Here is a 15,324-nt window from a genome sequence, read left to right as displayed (position 1 = left end):
CCAGCCCCGAGGACCATGCTCATACCTGAACGTAAACGCACACACACACACACTGGTGTGCTCCCCGCCCCCACCACCCTGGCTAAGGGTATGATGGGAGGAAGGTCCGCTTACACCGAGGAATGCCTTTCCCCAAATGAACGAGGGACGGCTCGAGCGCAACACTTGTCCTGTCGCTCAGACCAACAGAATGCCACTGAGCTGCTGATAGCCCCTCCAAAAATAGCACTCCGCTACCTCTGCTGCTCCGCCAGCTCCTCTTGCAGACCAAAGAGGAAAAAAGCGAGTGCTCAGAAAACTCCAAATAGCATTTTAAAAAATGAACAAACAAATAAATAAATTTGTGCTGTCACTATCTAATATTCTTAGAATCGATTAATCTATTGATTATTTAATCTATTAATCAACTAATCGGATTAATTTTAATTTTGCGTTAAAAATTGTTTTTACTTGATTGCTATTTATTAACCAGTGATTGTTGATTATTTCGTACTTTGTCTTTGTATAGCGATTTAAAAAAAAAGAGAGGTGGGGGGGGGGGGAGATTGACGTCGTAATATGTTACCACCAGTTCAGTCATTATTTTTCAAAGTAAAAACAGATGTTTCTTTCATGAAGGACTACAGAAATCAGTGAACAATTACTGTTTATATTCTAAAATCAGAGGATATGGACAATTTTAAATTAAAAATTGCTCCAAATTATTACTTGATTATCAAAATAGTTATTAGTTATTACTGGTCAATTAATTTTGACTGCTCTAAAATAAATGAAAATATATTAAATATAAAATAACTGGGCAAACTATAAATAAATAAATTATAATTAAATAATGAAATGTATGCAGATTTATGAGAATGTATTGGGGCATTGTGGGGTAATTAAGTGGGCAGAGAGTGGCAGAGTTGTTCTCACAAGTTAGCAGAGGTGAGCACTTTCGTCAGTCATCAATGACGATGCCCACTTTTGGCGAGTAATGATGCGAAATCTTGAAAAAATACACGGACGGAGCACCGACTGGAGCAGGTTTACGTCCGTCGATCTGGGTGAGTAAAGATGGTCCTTCTCATTCCATGTTTTTTTGTAAAGCTTCACATCACAAAGCGTTCACCAAAAATTCGAAAGCACTTTGCAAAAGATAGGCATCGTCATCGACGGGAATTGACGATTGACGGAAGTGCCCACCACTGCAAGTTAGCAACTATTTCCACAATGGAGTACTATATAGTAGTAGCAGTCTCTAATATATAGTCCTCAGTCAAAATAATAATAATAATAATAATAATATATATATATATACTGTATATAGTCCTCAGTCTTTGCACATTTTCAGCAATTATCTTTAAAGCCATAAAAGGGTAATATTCGCTCACAAACCCAAACCAAACGTTGTAGACTCAAAATTCTTGCTGTATTTAGTTTAATTTAGCATCCTGAAGATGATACAAGCATGAATTTCATTGTGCACATGTTCATTTTGAAGACTTGGACAGAATCACCTGAAATGTAGACTACATTCAGGTGCTGAAAACGCATTTAAACTGAAACACATCTGTGGATCTGCAGTCTGCGGGCCAGACGTTACCCACCACTAGCTTAAATATTTCAAGTCAATCTGTACTGTAACTTCTAACAGCTCTCATGTTTACAATACGTGATGGGTTATTTCGTTGATTGTTGTGAGGCTGCTGTGGCATCCGTTCAGCTCCTCTGGAAAAGAAGACATTCAAAGTTGTCATCATTGAGCTTTTGGGATAAATGGAGGATCGAGTAACCAGCCTAGCTTTACTCAAATGTGTCTCCAATATAACTACTGAATGAAATACAAATGGGTATCACTGGTTTTAAAGTATACTCAAATGTACAGTGTCCACATGCCTATTCATGGTAATTTTGTGAGATTTCCCCCCGTTCTATTCAAATCACAAAGAAACCACAAAGAAATGTATCTCCAAATTTGTAGTTGTTTTTCCTTTCAATCTAAATCATAGAAAACTTTTAATTTCTCATATAAAAATTACCAAAAAAAACATCATCTGAAGATACATCCTTTTCACATATCAATCAACACCAATGAGATACATAATCTAAAAAATAAAATGTGGAAATACAATTTTGTATTCAAAACATTTTTGAGTTGATCATGAAATTATGGCGGTACATGTTTTTTACATAAAAATAAAAACATAATTTGGAAATACATGTAAACATAATTTTTTTCGATAACAGCATGTTATCTCCCTTTTTTCTTTATAATGCAAACCACAAAGAAAACACCTTCTTCTTTTTTTTTGCATCGAACAGAAAAGCCTATCATGTGGAGATATTTTTTGTGTGTGACAGTTTTGACGTTTCCTACTCACATACTACTACATACATTATCCATTGCATATACAGTATCCCGGGCAACAGAGAGTAGGCGCATGTAAACATGGCTAAATTATGCTGTATTTTCCTTTGGGGCATGGACTGGCCTTTAAAATGTTTTATATAGTATAGAGCTGGATTCCCCATCAGTGTGGCTAATATGAACGCTGTGCTGGAGGTGACCAATGATAGCTGCTCCCTTTGGCAGCTCTGCTCTGCAGCTGTCTCCGCATCTCAGGATAGCAGCTAAGATCGGCCCTCCGGGTCAGACACTCGCAGGAAATGTCACCCCGTTTCCCCCACCTTGGTGTCAGATCGAACGAGTTAAAGCATGGTCTATTTTACACAGATAAAACGCACTCGGGTTTTTGTCAGGTCTTCAGTTACTCCAGAATGGAGAGGGAGGTATACCGTGTCAACCAGTTTCAACATCAGTTGTGCACCCTCCTGTGTTTAAAGGTGGTACTGTAGTTAAGATGATTTTTTTTTAAGGCATCCTCAACACCCGAGCCCTGCCACAGATATCGGTGGGGAAAAAAAACAATATTATTCAACCACAATTAACCATCATTGAAAAGTACAACAGCGCCTCTGTGTGGCCACACTGAACCAATATGCCTTTTCCTCCCAAGTTGGACAAATTAAAAAAAAAAAATAAAATTAAAAAGTCAGCTATTTACAATAGCAATTTTAATACTTGGCACAGTGGGGGGAAATTCAGAATGTTTGTATTGAGAAAGAAACTGATTCTGGACACTTTATCACAACAGCTTTGGTAACGTTGTGAACTGAATCTGCAAACACTCATGGAAACAGAAAAATACATGCATGTACTTAATTGTTGGGTGCTTACCTATATCCTAAACATATAAGGAGTAACCATTCACTATAAAATCATTTAGATTAGATTCAGATTATAATTTACATACATTGCTTGTCCCCAGTGTTGCTGTATTATAACCATGAATGATTTCTATTTCATCATGAGTCAGTCTGATCAGTTTAGTCTTGAATGAACACAATGTCTCAAATTGACCACAGTGTGGCGACAAAGTCCCACACAGTCTTTTGTCAGCTAGTTCTCATGCAGCATATTTCCTCACACACACACACACACACACACACACACACACACACACGCACACACACACACACACACACACACACACACACACACACACACACACACACACACACACACACACACATTTATTTTATGGATTTGTACAAAGTACAGCTAAGTCGGAATTTTATGTAGTGTGTGCTTTTAAAACAATCGCATATAGCTTTGCTTTGAATATGTTTATTTTAATGTTAACAAACAATGCTAACGAATAACATGTATCCCTTTTATAACCTTTTAAAGAACAGATATTTGAACACAAACAATGGCACGACCCATGTAGACGGTTACTGTTATAATACTCACCGGCATATATTCTTTATCCTTTGTGAAAATTGGCTAATATTACTGCAGCGTATAGAGATTGGCTACTTGGGAAATGCTTCTTAGTCACCAAGTCTCACACACGAGAAGTAGCACAGTTTCCATTAAATTAAAGTGAAAAATATGTGAAGAAATGGTTTATTTCTTGACATATGGTTAAATTATGTCATAAGCGGTACAGTAAATGGATGAATTCAAGACACCGTTGTATACACAATCTCATATACACACAAACAAATGTTTTTGGCATTATTTACCACTGATTGGGTGTTTGTTTGGCGCCAACAAAAGGCGGCAAACAAAGAGGATGAGAGTACGACTCCTTTTCAGTGCGTTTTGTCGTATTAGTCGCCACACGCTAAATCCTCTTAGCCAAACAGCTAGCGGCGGCCATTGTTGACTGCCCCCCTTTGTGTGTGTGTTCAGTGGAAAGTTGGACATTTGATCATGTTCCTTGCAACATCTAACAGGCAGAACCGCAGGGTGTTAACTTTGGGGTTTATTTGGCCTTTTTGTGATGGTTGACACGTTATGCCTGCACGGCAATGAGGTGGCGGGCATGGGTCCAAGTGGCAGCACTGAAGTGTAATACTGTGCATAAACGTGGGGATGACATTTTGTATACCTGGTTAGCCGCAGACAAAACACATCTGTGGTACGGGGCCAACTAGGACACCAAACAAAAAGACGGCCAAATGGGACGCAGGGTAGTACTTGCAATGTTTGACCTAAAAATACCATAGACACATTTGGGCGTGCGTGTGTGTGCGTGTGTTTAAGACACTGATTCCCAATTTATTGTGAAAGGCCACAATTTATTTTCCCTTTCATTTTTATAAAAATGATTATTTTTGACAAATACAGTGCAATATTGCTTTGGTGCCAACATGTGGCATCTTCAAACCCAGGAACTATTGAAGTCTTCATTTAGTCAGGCCAAAAATGCTCACACCATCTGTGGCATCTGAGGCAATTAAAAACCTTATTGGGTGTGTGTCAATTTCTCGGCAATTTTCGCTATTTACAGCAGGATTCGGTCCTTGTCTCCAATCAGTGTAAAGTATATTTGTTCATCTGTCCTTGCCATCGATGTTTACATGCTCTTCCACTAGATAGCAGAAGGTACAATTTTTCACCTGATGCCATTCATACTGAATTGGGTTCAACGATTTGACAGATTTTACACTAAGTAAATTTATTATTATTATCATTATTTTGGTATAAAGTGGAAACTTAATTTACAAATAAAATTTATTTCCATGACTATATTCTTGACTATTCATGACTATAATCTAACCCTAACCCAGAACACCAACATTTTTTTTTATAGTATATATTTTTTTAATCAGAAAAATAGCACTGTGCATGTCTGTGTTGTACTTTTGAAAAGCTCACTTCAGTAATACAAAATAGTCTAAATAAATGAATGTTTTTCATTCTTTTATTCTCTCCACTTTTACTGAACTTAATCTTCTTCACTGTATTTTTTTTCTTTTTGCTACACTCTCCTTTCTCTCAGTAGCTTCCCCATCATTTCATGGACAGAGGTCCACAGTTTAGAAATGATTTTAACGCCCTGGGCTGGCGTTACTGCCTTTATCGATCGACTCACACTGCTTTGTCAAGTTCTCTACACACACCTCACTTATGTTTTTCCCGTATTTCAAACTTCAATTCAATGGACTTCATCTTCAGCTTCTTCTCAACATTCGCTTTGTAACAACTCATGGTTTGAAAAAACAAATTTGGCAAAATATGTATGATAGATGAAGCATTTTGAAGTGCTTTTGAGCAGGGGAATCAGAACTAAATAATTTATTGTTGCTTTAAATCGAAGAAAGCTTTCTTTCAGTTTTGATGAAACTGGACCGTTAACATGAGAAACAGAAAATTCAACTAACTAGATGGTCCCTCAGTGATCATGTCAACTATATCAGAATTTCCACCATGTCTATTTTGGTATCAACTTTAGCTTGAGCGGGCCTTCATCTCAACACGCTCCAAAAGCAGCTAATTATTTTATTTTATTTTTCTCCACAAGCGCCACAGGCGCCAAATCATCCCTGTCATCATTTATTCAAGGCGAGGAGCTCGCTGGGAACACGTGACAGATGTCTGCAAGAAGAAGAAGGAGAAGGAAGGAGGGAAAAAGTTACATTTGGTAAATATGGCGCTGTGGCTGCTAACCGCTATGAAAGGCATCATTTATCGTCAGACACGATTAAGATGAGAATAATCCCGTGAAGGCCGGGAATCAAAGGCAGTCGGGAATACTAGGCAGGACATTGACATGACCACAGCCAGCGTGTAATCCACTCACAAGACTTGCTGCATGATAGCATTGGGATGTTGTAGATTGGATGATGATGCAACAACAACATGAAAATCAATAACATGCTTGCTTTTGATGATACAAACCACTTGGACGATTCAACAAGACTGGATGGAATGGACATTTATAGTTGGTCCACGGAGGATTATCAAGAGTCCTTTAATAAATAGAAAGGGAGGTTGAACAATCATCTGGGACATGTGTTCCATGTGTCGTGTAATTGTGACATCATCTAGCAGCAGCCAATAAAAATGCACCACCAGATGACGTCGCTCCGAGGCTGAATGGCTTCCCTGCTTTTGTCACTCAAAGCGCCCATATTATTCAACTTTTCCACATGCTAAAATAGTCCTCAAATGATCGTTGTTTCCCCATTGCTCTCCATGGAGCATATGAGAGTATTAAGGGCTTGAGCAGTCAGCTTCTCAAATTTCTGTGGGCGTGACAAACCTTTAAAAAAGATGAAAAAGTGTTTTTTAATCAACACAGAAATTTATTGAGCTCAAATGGACTTTTTGATAAATTTCAGTCAGGTTTCCGAACTCATCACAGTACAGAAACAGCTCTGATTAAAGTACTGAATGATATAAGATTGAGCACTGACGCAGGGAGGTTATGGGTGCTCGTCTTATTGGACCGCAGTTGACACGATTGACCATAATATACTGTTGGACAGGCTGGAAACTTGGGTGGGGTTAAATGGAACAGTCCTAAAATGGTTCAGGTCCTAACTGGAGGAAAGGAGTTACTTTGTGCCCATTGGAAATTTTGAATCTGATCAACTATGGTGCACACAAATGGAATATGTTGCCAACAGAAGTGAAGTCAGCCCCGAATGTAAATGCTTTTAAATCCAGGTTGAAAACTTTGCTTTTTTTCACATACCTTTGATTAAGGTATTTTAAACAGTTTTAAATCATGTATTTTCTCTTTTATTGTTATTTTTTTAAACTTCCTTACGCTAAATGTTTTTAACGTTTGCTGTCTAATGTTTTAACATTGTCAATGTATTAGTATATTATAGTAAATTCTGTAACCTACTTTTGTTTTCTTGCTCTGTTGACTATTGTGTTTGTCGATGCTTGTTTCCTTGTGTAAAGCACATTGAGTTGTCTTGAGGATGAAGTGTGCTATACAAATAAACTTGCCTTGCCTTGCCTTTACTAGAGGCGTTACCACTAACCCGAGTGGATGGGGTCGAGTGCACTTCCGTGATTTAGTGACGTCAAACGGTTACGTAAATTTAATCTGCCGGTTTGAAGCACAATTTGTAAAAAGGAGGAGAAAGCGGACGGACTTTTTTCATACCTGGTTGGATTGTAGACAGTCCAGGGATGCATATTATTGAAAACCTCACTTAAGTGCATTTTCATACTATGGGACCTTCAACTTGTTTGCTCTCAAAAACTTATAAAATCGTATTGTATTTTAAATATTGCTATGGTCCCAAAACATATTGTTTTTTTATGCTAGAGCATACAGAAGGCTTTGATGCAGCCTCTGACCTGAAGAGGACGCTTAAAGAGATTACACCATGGTATTTTAAGCCCTTCCACAGTTAACTATAGACATATGATTAAATCTTAACTTTGACGCCATGACGATGTAATTTTTTATGAAATATTAGGTGTTTTGCTGGTTAGTTTTTTAATGTGGAAGTAAAACGCACGGTTCAGTAAAATCCCGCCTCTTCCCATGTGCTGCAGTCTGCTGTTGGGGCTCTGCGTTTGAAAACTCTTTTGAATGGCCACGCAACGCAAGCCATCAATTCTTCAATAAACATTTGAAACAAAATGGCTTCTTGCAGCAAGAAATCGTGGAGGAAAGGGAAGAAGGGAAAAAGGGAGAGGAAAGAAGGAGAAAAAAATATACCAGAGGGGGTCATGAATCACCGACCTGTTGCTGTCAGGGTAAGCGCACTAACAACTACACCATTCATTCAGTTATGTTCAGCAGCGCAAAAGTTTTACTTGTTTACACAAGTATGAGCTAGAACGGATTTTAAGATAGACAATTGTTATTTGATTGCACTTTGGCATTGCAAATGTGAAGGATAATTGATTGCTTTGAATTCATTTGGACAGAATGTTTACTGATAAAGGCTACTTTTGTCACTACCCTGCAAGCATGGAGGTCTCAGAGAAAGTGGGCGTGCGCTTAGTCCGCAGAGGCGGTACGGGGTCGGATCCGGTCCTAATGATGTCCATAAGTGCCAACAGCTCGTTTTCTCAAGTTTGGAGGGGCTGGTGCTTGGAGAGCAGAATGACCTAGAATTACTCATATAGAGAAGCAAATGGAGGAAAACACAATTTTGGTGATGTGTTTGGTGAGGTATTAGCGTTTTAACATGGCTAAAAGCTCCAAAAAGTAGATTTTTCACGTTGCTGTCTCTTTAAAGCAATAGTAGTTATTACAAAAAATGGCCAGCAGGTGGCAGCAGAGTATAAGAGATCAACCAGGGTCATGTTGCAAAAAAGCGTGTTTCCCCAGTGTTTTAAACCGATTTGTGAATAATGATGAAGTTTAGCTATATTCTAATGCTAATTGCTGCAAAACAGAAACAGATAGAAATATAAGTTTTTTTACTGATAAAAGAAGAGACTCCAATCTTTCTTTTGGTAGGTTCCATGTTTTTATAGCAATAGAACACAATATTTTGTGGGCCTTGCTAAATCAATCAAAATACAGTAAAACAGCCAGGAGTGAGGGGGGTTGCTTCAGCGAAAATGGCTGGGAGTGAATGAGTGAATTCACTCAGCCCAAAACGTCACACTAGGTAACAACTCTCCTTTTTTTGGTTATATATGAAAAAATATACACGTATATAACTATATATAAAACTGATGGAATTTTTTGTTTTTACACCCCCTCGAACCAAAGCAAAGGCCCGACGGCAGAGTATCATTTAACATTTTCGTCGACTGGAGGAGGGTTGGGATTAGGGGCTTCAATGTGGATGCCCCCTTAAACATAATCTTCACTACCTTATTTACACGCTCGCTTGTATTTTTTGGCACACACACATGCCCACACACCTTGGAGTAATTTAATTCTGTTGAAAAAGTTTATGAAAAGAGTGTCATGGACCTTCACCTAATACCACCACGCACCCTCCCACACACACACACACGCACGCACGCACGCACGCACGCACGCACGCACACACACACACACACACACACACACACACACACACACACACACACACACACACACAGCATCTCATTAGCTTGCAGTAACTGAATGCTGTTGAAAAAGTCTAACGTGTCTTACGAAAGTTCACGTAGTTCAAAACCCCGCTGGGGATTTTCGGGGTAAAAAGAAAACATGAAATTTAGCGAAGGTAAAAACGGCCCTGTGGTGGTGAGTTGCTGCTTCAGGCTCACAGGAAGTCAGATGGTATTCACGCCATGTAATACGATACATGTACAAAACACGTTCCAGACTTTGAAGCGACAACAGGAAAATGTATGATTGGTCAAGAGTAGTCTCTTGCTTGACAAATAGTGAGACCTCAGTTCAGTAGACCGTAGGTTCTCCCCAAAAATCTATGAAAAAATAAATTAGACTTTTCCGTACTGTACATTCACTAAAGTTGCATTTAATCTATACGAACAGTTGTTGTTTTTTTACATTTGACTCATCACTCAACAGATGAAAACATTTCCAAAGTTTATTATTTATTGTACACTTACAAAAGGTCAGGTAACAAAAAGGAGTTTGTATACACACACACACACTTACACACCGTAAAAACAATAATATAATAGAAAAACAAAACAAAAATCCAGTATTATTTTCTTGACATAATGAAGGCACAAAGCTTCTCTATTTACACAGCAAAGAATATACAGGATATATATTTTTTCAAATGTTGGTGAAGGTCATGTGATCACCTTACACTCATCAGAATTTAGTGGGACTTTGTACAAAATTGCATGGTAATTAGTATGAAATCAACACATTACAACAAAAATTAAATGTCAATCATTTTAAAATAATTTGGATGGACCAATTATATCAAATGCTATTGTAATTGACTTTTTTTTTTTAATTAAAAGGTAATTAAGGGCTAAATCAAAGCATTTGCTGTTGCTGGGAAATTAGTATATAGCACTTTTTTGTTCAAATTCTAACTAAATCTCAATTTATCGAGAATACTTTGCACCCATCATACATTGCCACAATGCTTCCAACGATTGACTCTTTTTACAGCCCTAAAAAAGTGATTGTGTTGAATTCATAATCGACTAAATACAGTATTTTAGAAATAACAAATAAAAAGATCACAAGGAGAGGCACATTTGTTTTATGTTTTACATGTCAAAGTATGTCAGTAACACGAGATAAATACTCAAAATAAGTCATATTTTTAAAAGCAGTGCACAAACACACACACTCACAAGCACTCGCTCAAGTTCATTTTTGTATCCCAACCTGAGACAATGACTTAATTAATCAAACTTATTGAATGTTTTGGCCAAAGTCATAATGACACACTTGATTGTTTGAACTTAAAGCAAAAAAAAACAACCTTGAAATAAAAGCTTGACAATAATTTCAACGCTACACAGGCTTGTCATATCAGTTGTTGCTGTGACAACCCCCGAGACGACTTCAATGGTCAATACAACTGAAGAAGTGAATATGTGTAAACATGTCTGAAAATGTAAGAAAAAAAACATTTCATTTTATGTACTCCAGGTCGACTGTTTTTTTTCTTTGCACATTTTGTTCTGTGCCAGCAAGAGAAAATGGCTGACCAATTTCTCCGTCTACACTTGCCTCTTCTGTGCTTAAATTGGCTGAAAAACAAATATTTTTTTCACCCCGAGAGAAAGCACACAAAGTTCCATGCGGTAGGTTTTCCAGCAAATTCAACATTTGGCAATTTTTTTCAAAAAATTAATATAATAAAGAGACGCGGACAAATGGCAAAATGAATGCATTACTTTCTAGTCAATGGCCAACTTTTACTGTGACTCAAACGAAGAACTTTTGAATTATCTTGAGCCTGTACAAAATTTAAAACTCTTTTTTTTGTATCTGTTGCTGCTCCGAGTGTAAAGTAGCAGTTATTTAAAGGTTTAAAATTGCCAGCACATGGCATTATATGTTAGCATTTTAAGATAGCGAACATTAGTTAGATACAATTTTTGGTAAAACATTTTGGTGTTAAAATGGACAATGTTTAGCGCTCTTGTTGTGTGTATTTCTGCTCCATGTGTGTGTAAACTAGCAAGTTGTTTGCAGGTTTCGAATGTATGCCAATTTCCGTTTCCCGTCAATGACATTGCCCATTATGTTAGCGTTAAGCTAGCGGACTCTGTTAGGTGAAAGGATATGGTTTGCGTGAACATTTTTGTCTGTAAATATGCAATGTTTAATTCTCTTCTGAAGGAAACTAAATGACTACATTCATCTGAGATTGATTACGTGCCTCACAAGGTGCTGCTGTTTTGTTTAGTAACTGTGTAAAAATGGGCGCGGATCTTCTCAAGAGTTATGCCAGATCATATTTGATACAGCAGCGGAAACTTTCAGGCTGTAATTTATTCAAGAGACTGTTTACTGACTACACATGTCTTGATGTTTTGGTTAGCGACATAGTTCAAATAGTCTGAAATCGTATTCGATACTATACAGGGAACTCTTTCTCTGTTTTTGTTCTCTCATCTTAGAAACTGTTGAGTGCTTTTGTGGGCCATTATTTGAGGAAATAGAGCATTCATTTTTCCTCTTTGTCATCTTAGTTTCTATACGAGGGATTATAGAGAACCGTGAAATTCTGAAAAAGGTTAACATAAGTATAAATATATGTATTAATATTATGAGGCTAAAGGTTTCGTATTGTGTGGTCGTGATTGAAAAATCAAATGGGTATTGTTCTTGCCATGTTCCTTCTTAACCTAAAACCCCTCAGCCTTCCTCTCCAAAACTGTTTATCAAGCCCACTGAACAGGAAGCTGGGACAATGTGTTGGACCACCAGGGAGATATCCCCTGCTCTTGCCTCCTTCGAACCCTCCCCCAGATGGACAGGAAGTTTAGCTTAGCGCTGTTTAGCTTAGCTCTTATTAGAGGAAGGTTAGAGGAGGGAAAACCAAGTTCATATGTGAATGCCGACGGGAAAAGTGACTTCCGGCTATTGTGACGGTGGCCTTCCAAGCAAGAACAGCAATAAACAAAAATACCTTCTTCACATTTGAGACTGTAGACCTCCACCAAGGCCTAAAGACAGCCTCTTTCTATGCAGTGTTTTTTTCTGACTGTAAGTGTAAGACATACTAGTCAAAAATGAAACATGAAAAAAGTCACACTGGAGTTGCATTTTTGCAAAAAAATCAAAAAAAAATCACTACAGTTCAACCTCCACAACTTGGATGACCTAATCTTACGATATAACCTCAAACCTTCCCAATTCACACTTTTTGGGATCAGTCCACTGGCCCTTTGTTCCCACGTTATTCAGTCGTTATCTTTTTTTCTTTTTTCTTTTTTTCTTATGGATGTGCTTCCAGCAGCTGCCGGTAGCCAGGGGGATGAGAGGTTAAAGTAGTTAAAGCACCTCAGAGCTGCTGTGTGCTTCCTGAGTTGTGTGTGGCGAGGAGGGCTCTGAGAGTTGAGCTTTCCTCACCAAACAATGAGCGCGATGATAGCTTGTGTCAAACAAAAAAGCACGGGAAAGCAGTGTCAGTAATTGTTCTGGACTATTTTCCGTCACTTGATTTTGACTATAGTCTTTTTCTCTTCACTTCCAGTGCGATACACTAGCTTCCAAATGCAAATTAAAACGTAATATAAAACCTTCTTTTCTTGTGCTTTTTGAACTATTGGTAAAACAACACTGGGTCAAACTCTTAAATTTATATTTATAATAGCTACCTGTCAAATTTAAAATGTCACAGTTCAGCATTAGCAAATTCTTACTCTGATGCAAGCTGGGGGCAACAAACAATGTTGAGTTGAGTTGAGGATCTTCGTTTAAACAAAAGTAGTCATTTGCAGCTATCTTTCGGCATATATAGGCAATAGGCCTAGCAAATCGTTACTCTCTTTCACTCTATATGGATCACGCATCAAGAGCTATTACCACCTTTTTAGGTCCACCAACATGATCCAGTACAAAAGCTTCTGATAGCTTTGATCAAAACTGCATGCATTGACTTCATATGGCATCCCACTGTTGTCCCTAATAAAGTAGACATTGTGTGTGTGTGTAAAAATAGATAAAAGCCCAACAAAGAGAAGAAAATGTGCCATATATAACGTGCTCTCATATGTCAACTCTGATTGGCTCTAACTGAGTCCTTAAATCGCAACTTTGTGCTCATGTAGCCACTTCCTCTCATGGGACATCCTTCCATCTGATTGAATGAAAAGAATGACGATTGAGAAGAAACAAAAAGACTCTCTCAAAGTCGGCTGTTGTTCCAGTTCCTGTTCAAGTGTCTTGTGTTGGTGTTTTTATGGCTGTTGTTGTAGACTGTAGACCTTTTCTTAATATCTGTAAACAGTAGGCGCCAGGGTACTTCCGGGTGGCAGAAAAGTGATTGACTACCTCTGACGTGAACTGAAAGTATGATAAAAATTGTCTTTTGGGATTAAGCCGACAGATTAATCCAGCAGAAACTGTGGGAGAGGAGGATAAATTGAGTGGATGTTGTAAATAGTTATACAGAGAACATTGCAAGACTGCCCAGAAGCGTGGTCGCCGCTTCTAAAAAAGACTAGGAACCAAACCTTCCTTTTCTGTTGTTTTTGAGTTTTTTAGCAAAACATAATAGCTAGCCTGCTTGCTAACACCAGCTCTACAATGCATTTTACCATCAAAAGAAAAAGTTTGTGCCATGAATCAGAGCAAGAGAAAAGTCACTTAGCCGGTTCCTCAAGGATCATGTTAACTAAGCCTGAGTTTCCAACACAACTATTTTTAATCAACTTACTTGTTGAAATGTTAATTACAGCCGGCGTTTCGTCTGCCTTTCAAACTGTTTACCTTACGTAACAACCTTCATACCGACATTTCACACATTCAAACTAGAGCGATACAGAAGAAAGCTGAAATCATAATTCATGCCATTTACCGTTTTCTCAATCGCTCTTCCTTGGCCAAATAGCTGGTTTATTAATGGTGCCATCTGAGGTTTTGCCACCCGGAAGTACGTGTGGCGACATGATGAAAAGGTCAACTAGTGGTAGTAGTCCGACTCGTCCACGCCATACAACTCAGCCAGGGTCCTGAACCTGGGGCCCCAGTCACTCAGGAAGTCATAGTCCGACTCGGAGCCGCCACTGGAGGAGCTTCCCAGTGAGCTGAGGCTCCCCGCTATGGACTCGGGGCCCTCGTAGCCGTAGATGTGCAGTGTGTCGTACGGGAAGCCTTCGCGGTCGTGGTCCGCATCGTGTTTCTTTACCTCGATCATGGCCGCCATGTCGCCCTTGCAGGTGGAGGCAGGTTGCACTTGGTGCGGGTGTGGCTGGGACTTCTGGACCATGGCGTAGAGAGACGGGTGGGGGAGACAGTCCGGGTGGCGGAGGAGGGAGCCGTCGTTGAATGCTGACGTCAGGATGGAGACGTCGTAACTGGAGGAGAGGGGAAGAGTACAAGTTTGTATTTTTGTAAAGGGAAAAAATAACTTAAGATAAGATTTGAACTGGGCATGTTGCTGTAATGTCACTGCAAAAAAGACAATTTAAGAAAAATAAAATAAAATAAAATTATTACTTCATATAAGCAAAATCATCTGCCAACAGAACAAGAACATTTTAATTAAATTTACTTCTAAGGTTTTGAACATCCATCCATTTTCTTAACCGCTTGTCCTCACAAGGGTTGTGGGCAGTAGGTGAGGTACACCCTGAACTGGTTGCCAGCCAATCGCAGGGCACACAGAGACGAATAACCATCCACACTCACAACCACACCTACGGACAATTTGGAGTGTTCAATTAACCTGCCATGCATGTCTTTGGAATGTGGGAGGAAACTGGAGTACCCGGAGAAAACCCAGGCAAGCACAGGGAGAACATGCAAACTCCACCCAGGAAGGTCAAAGCCTGGACTTGATCTCAAGTCTTCTACACTGGGAGGCAGACGTGCTAACCAGTCAGCCACCGTGGCGTTAGTCACTTCCTTCACCTTATTAGTGAGCCGCCAGGTTTTGAACAATATAAGA

At 38.9% G+C, this 15,324-nt stretch overlaps 1 protein-coding gene across 2 annotated transcripts in view; it reads right to left on the bottom strand.

The window, feature by feature from the left end:
* Positions 1-9,801: 9,801 nt before the first annotated feature.
* Positions 9,802-15,324, bottom strand: part of cdh5 (cadherin 5) — a 36,967-nt gene continuing 31,444 nt past the window's right edge. Inside the window, exons 15-16 of one of the 2 annotated variants that reach the window (XR_013296256.1) lie at positions 14,233-14,731; positions 9,802-13,777 (exon numbers count right to left, since the gene is read on the bottom strand). Coding sequence is in view for 1 of the 2 variants with exons in the window: in XM_077582435.1 (XP_077438561.1) it covers positions 14,338-14,731 (394 nt within the window). In the remaining variant the exon portion in view is untranslated. Of the gene's footprint in view, positions 14,732-15,324 lie in introns of both variants that reach the window. The other variant, XM_077582435.1, reaches the window with a different exon arrangement.

Source organism: Vanacampus margaritifer, chromosome 12 (assembly GCF_051991255.1).
Source record: "Vanacampus margaritifer isolate UIUO_Vmar chromosome 12, RoL_Vmar_1.0, whole genome shotgun sequence".
Lineage (NCBI taxonomy): Eukaryota > Metazoa > Chordata > Actinopteri > Syngnathiformes > Syngnathidae > Vanacampus > Vanacampus margaritifer.
This window is presented reverse-complemented; position numbering and strand designations above follow the sequence as displayed.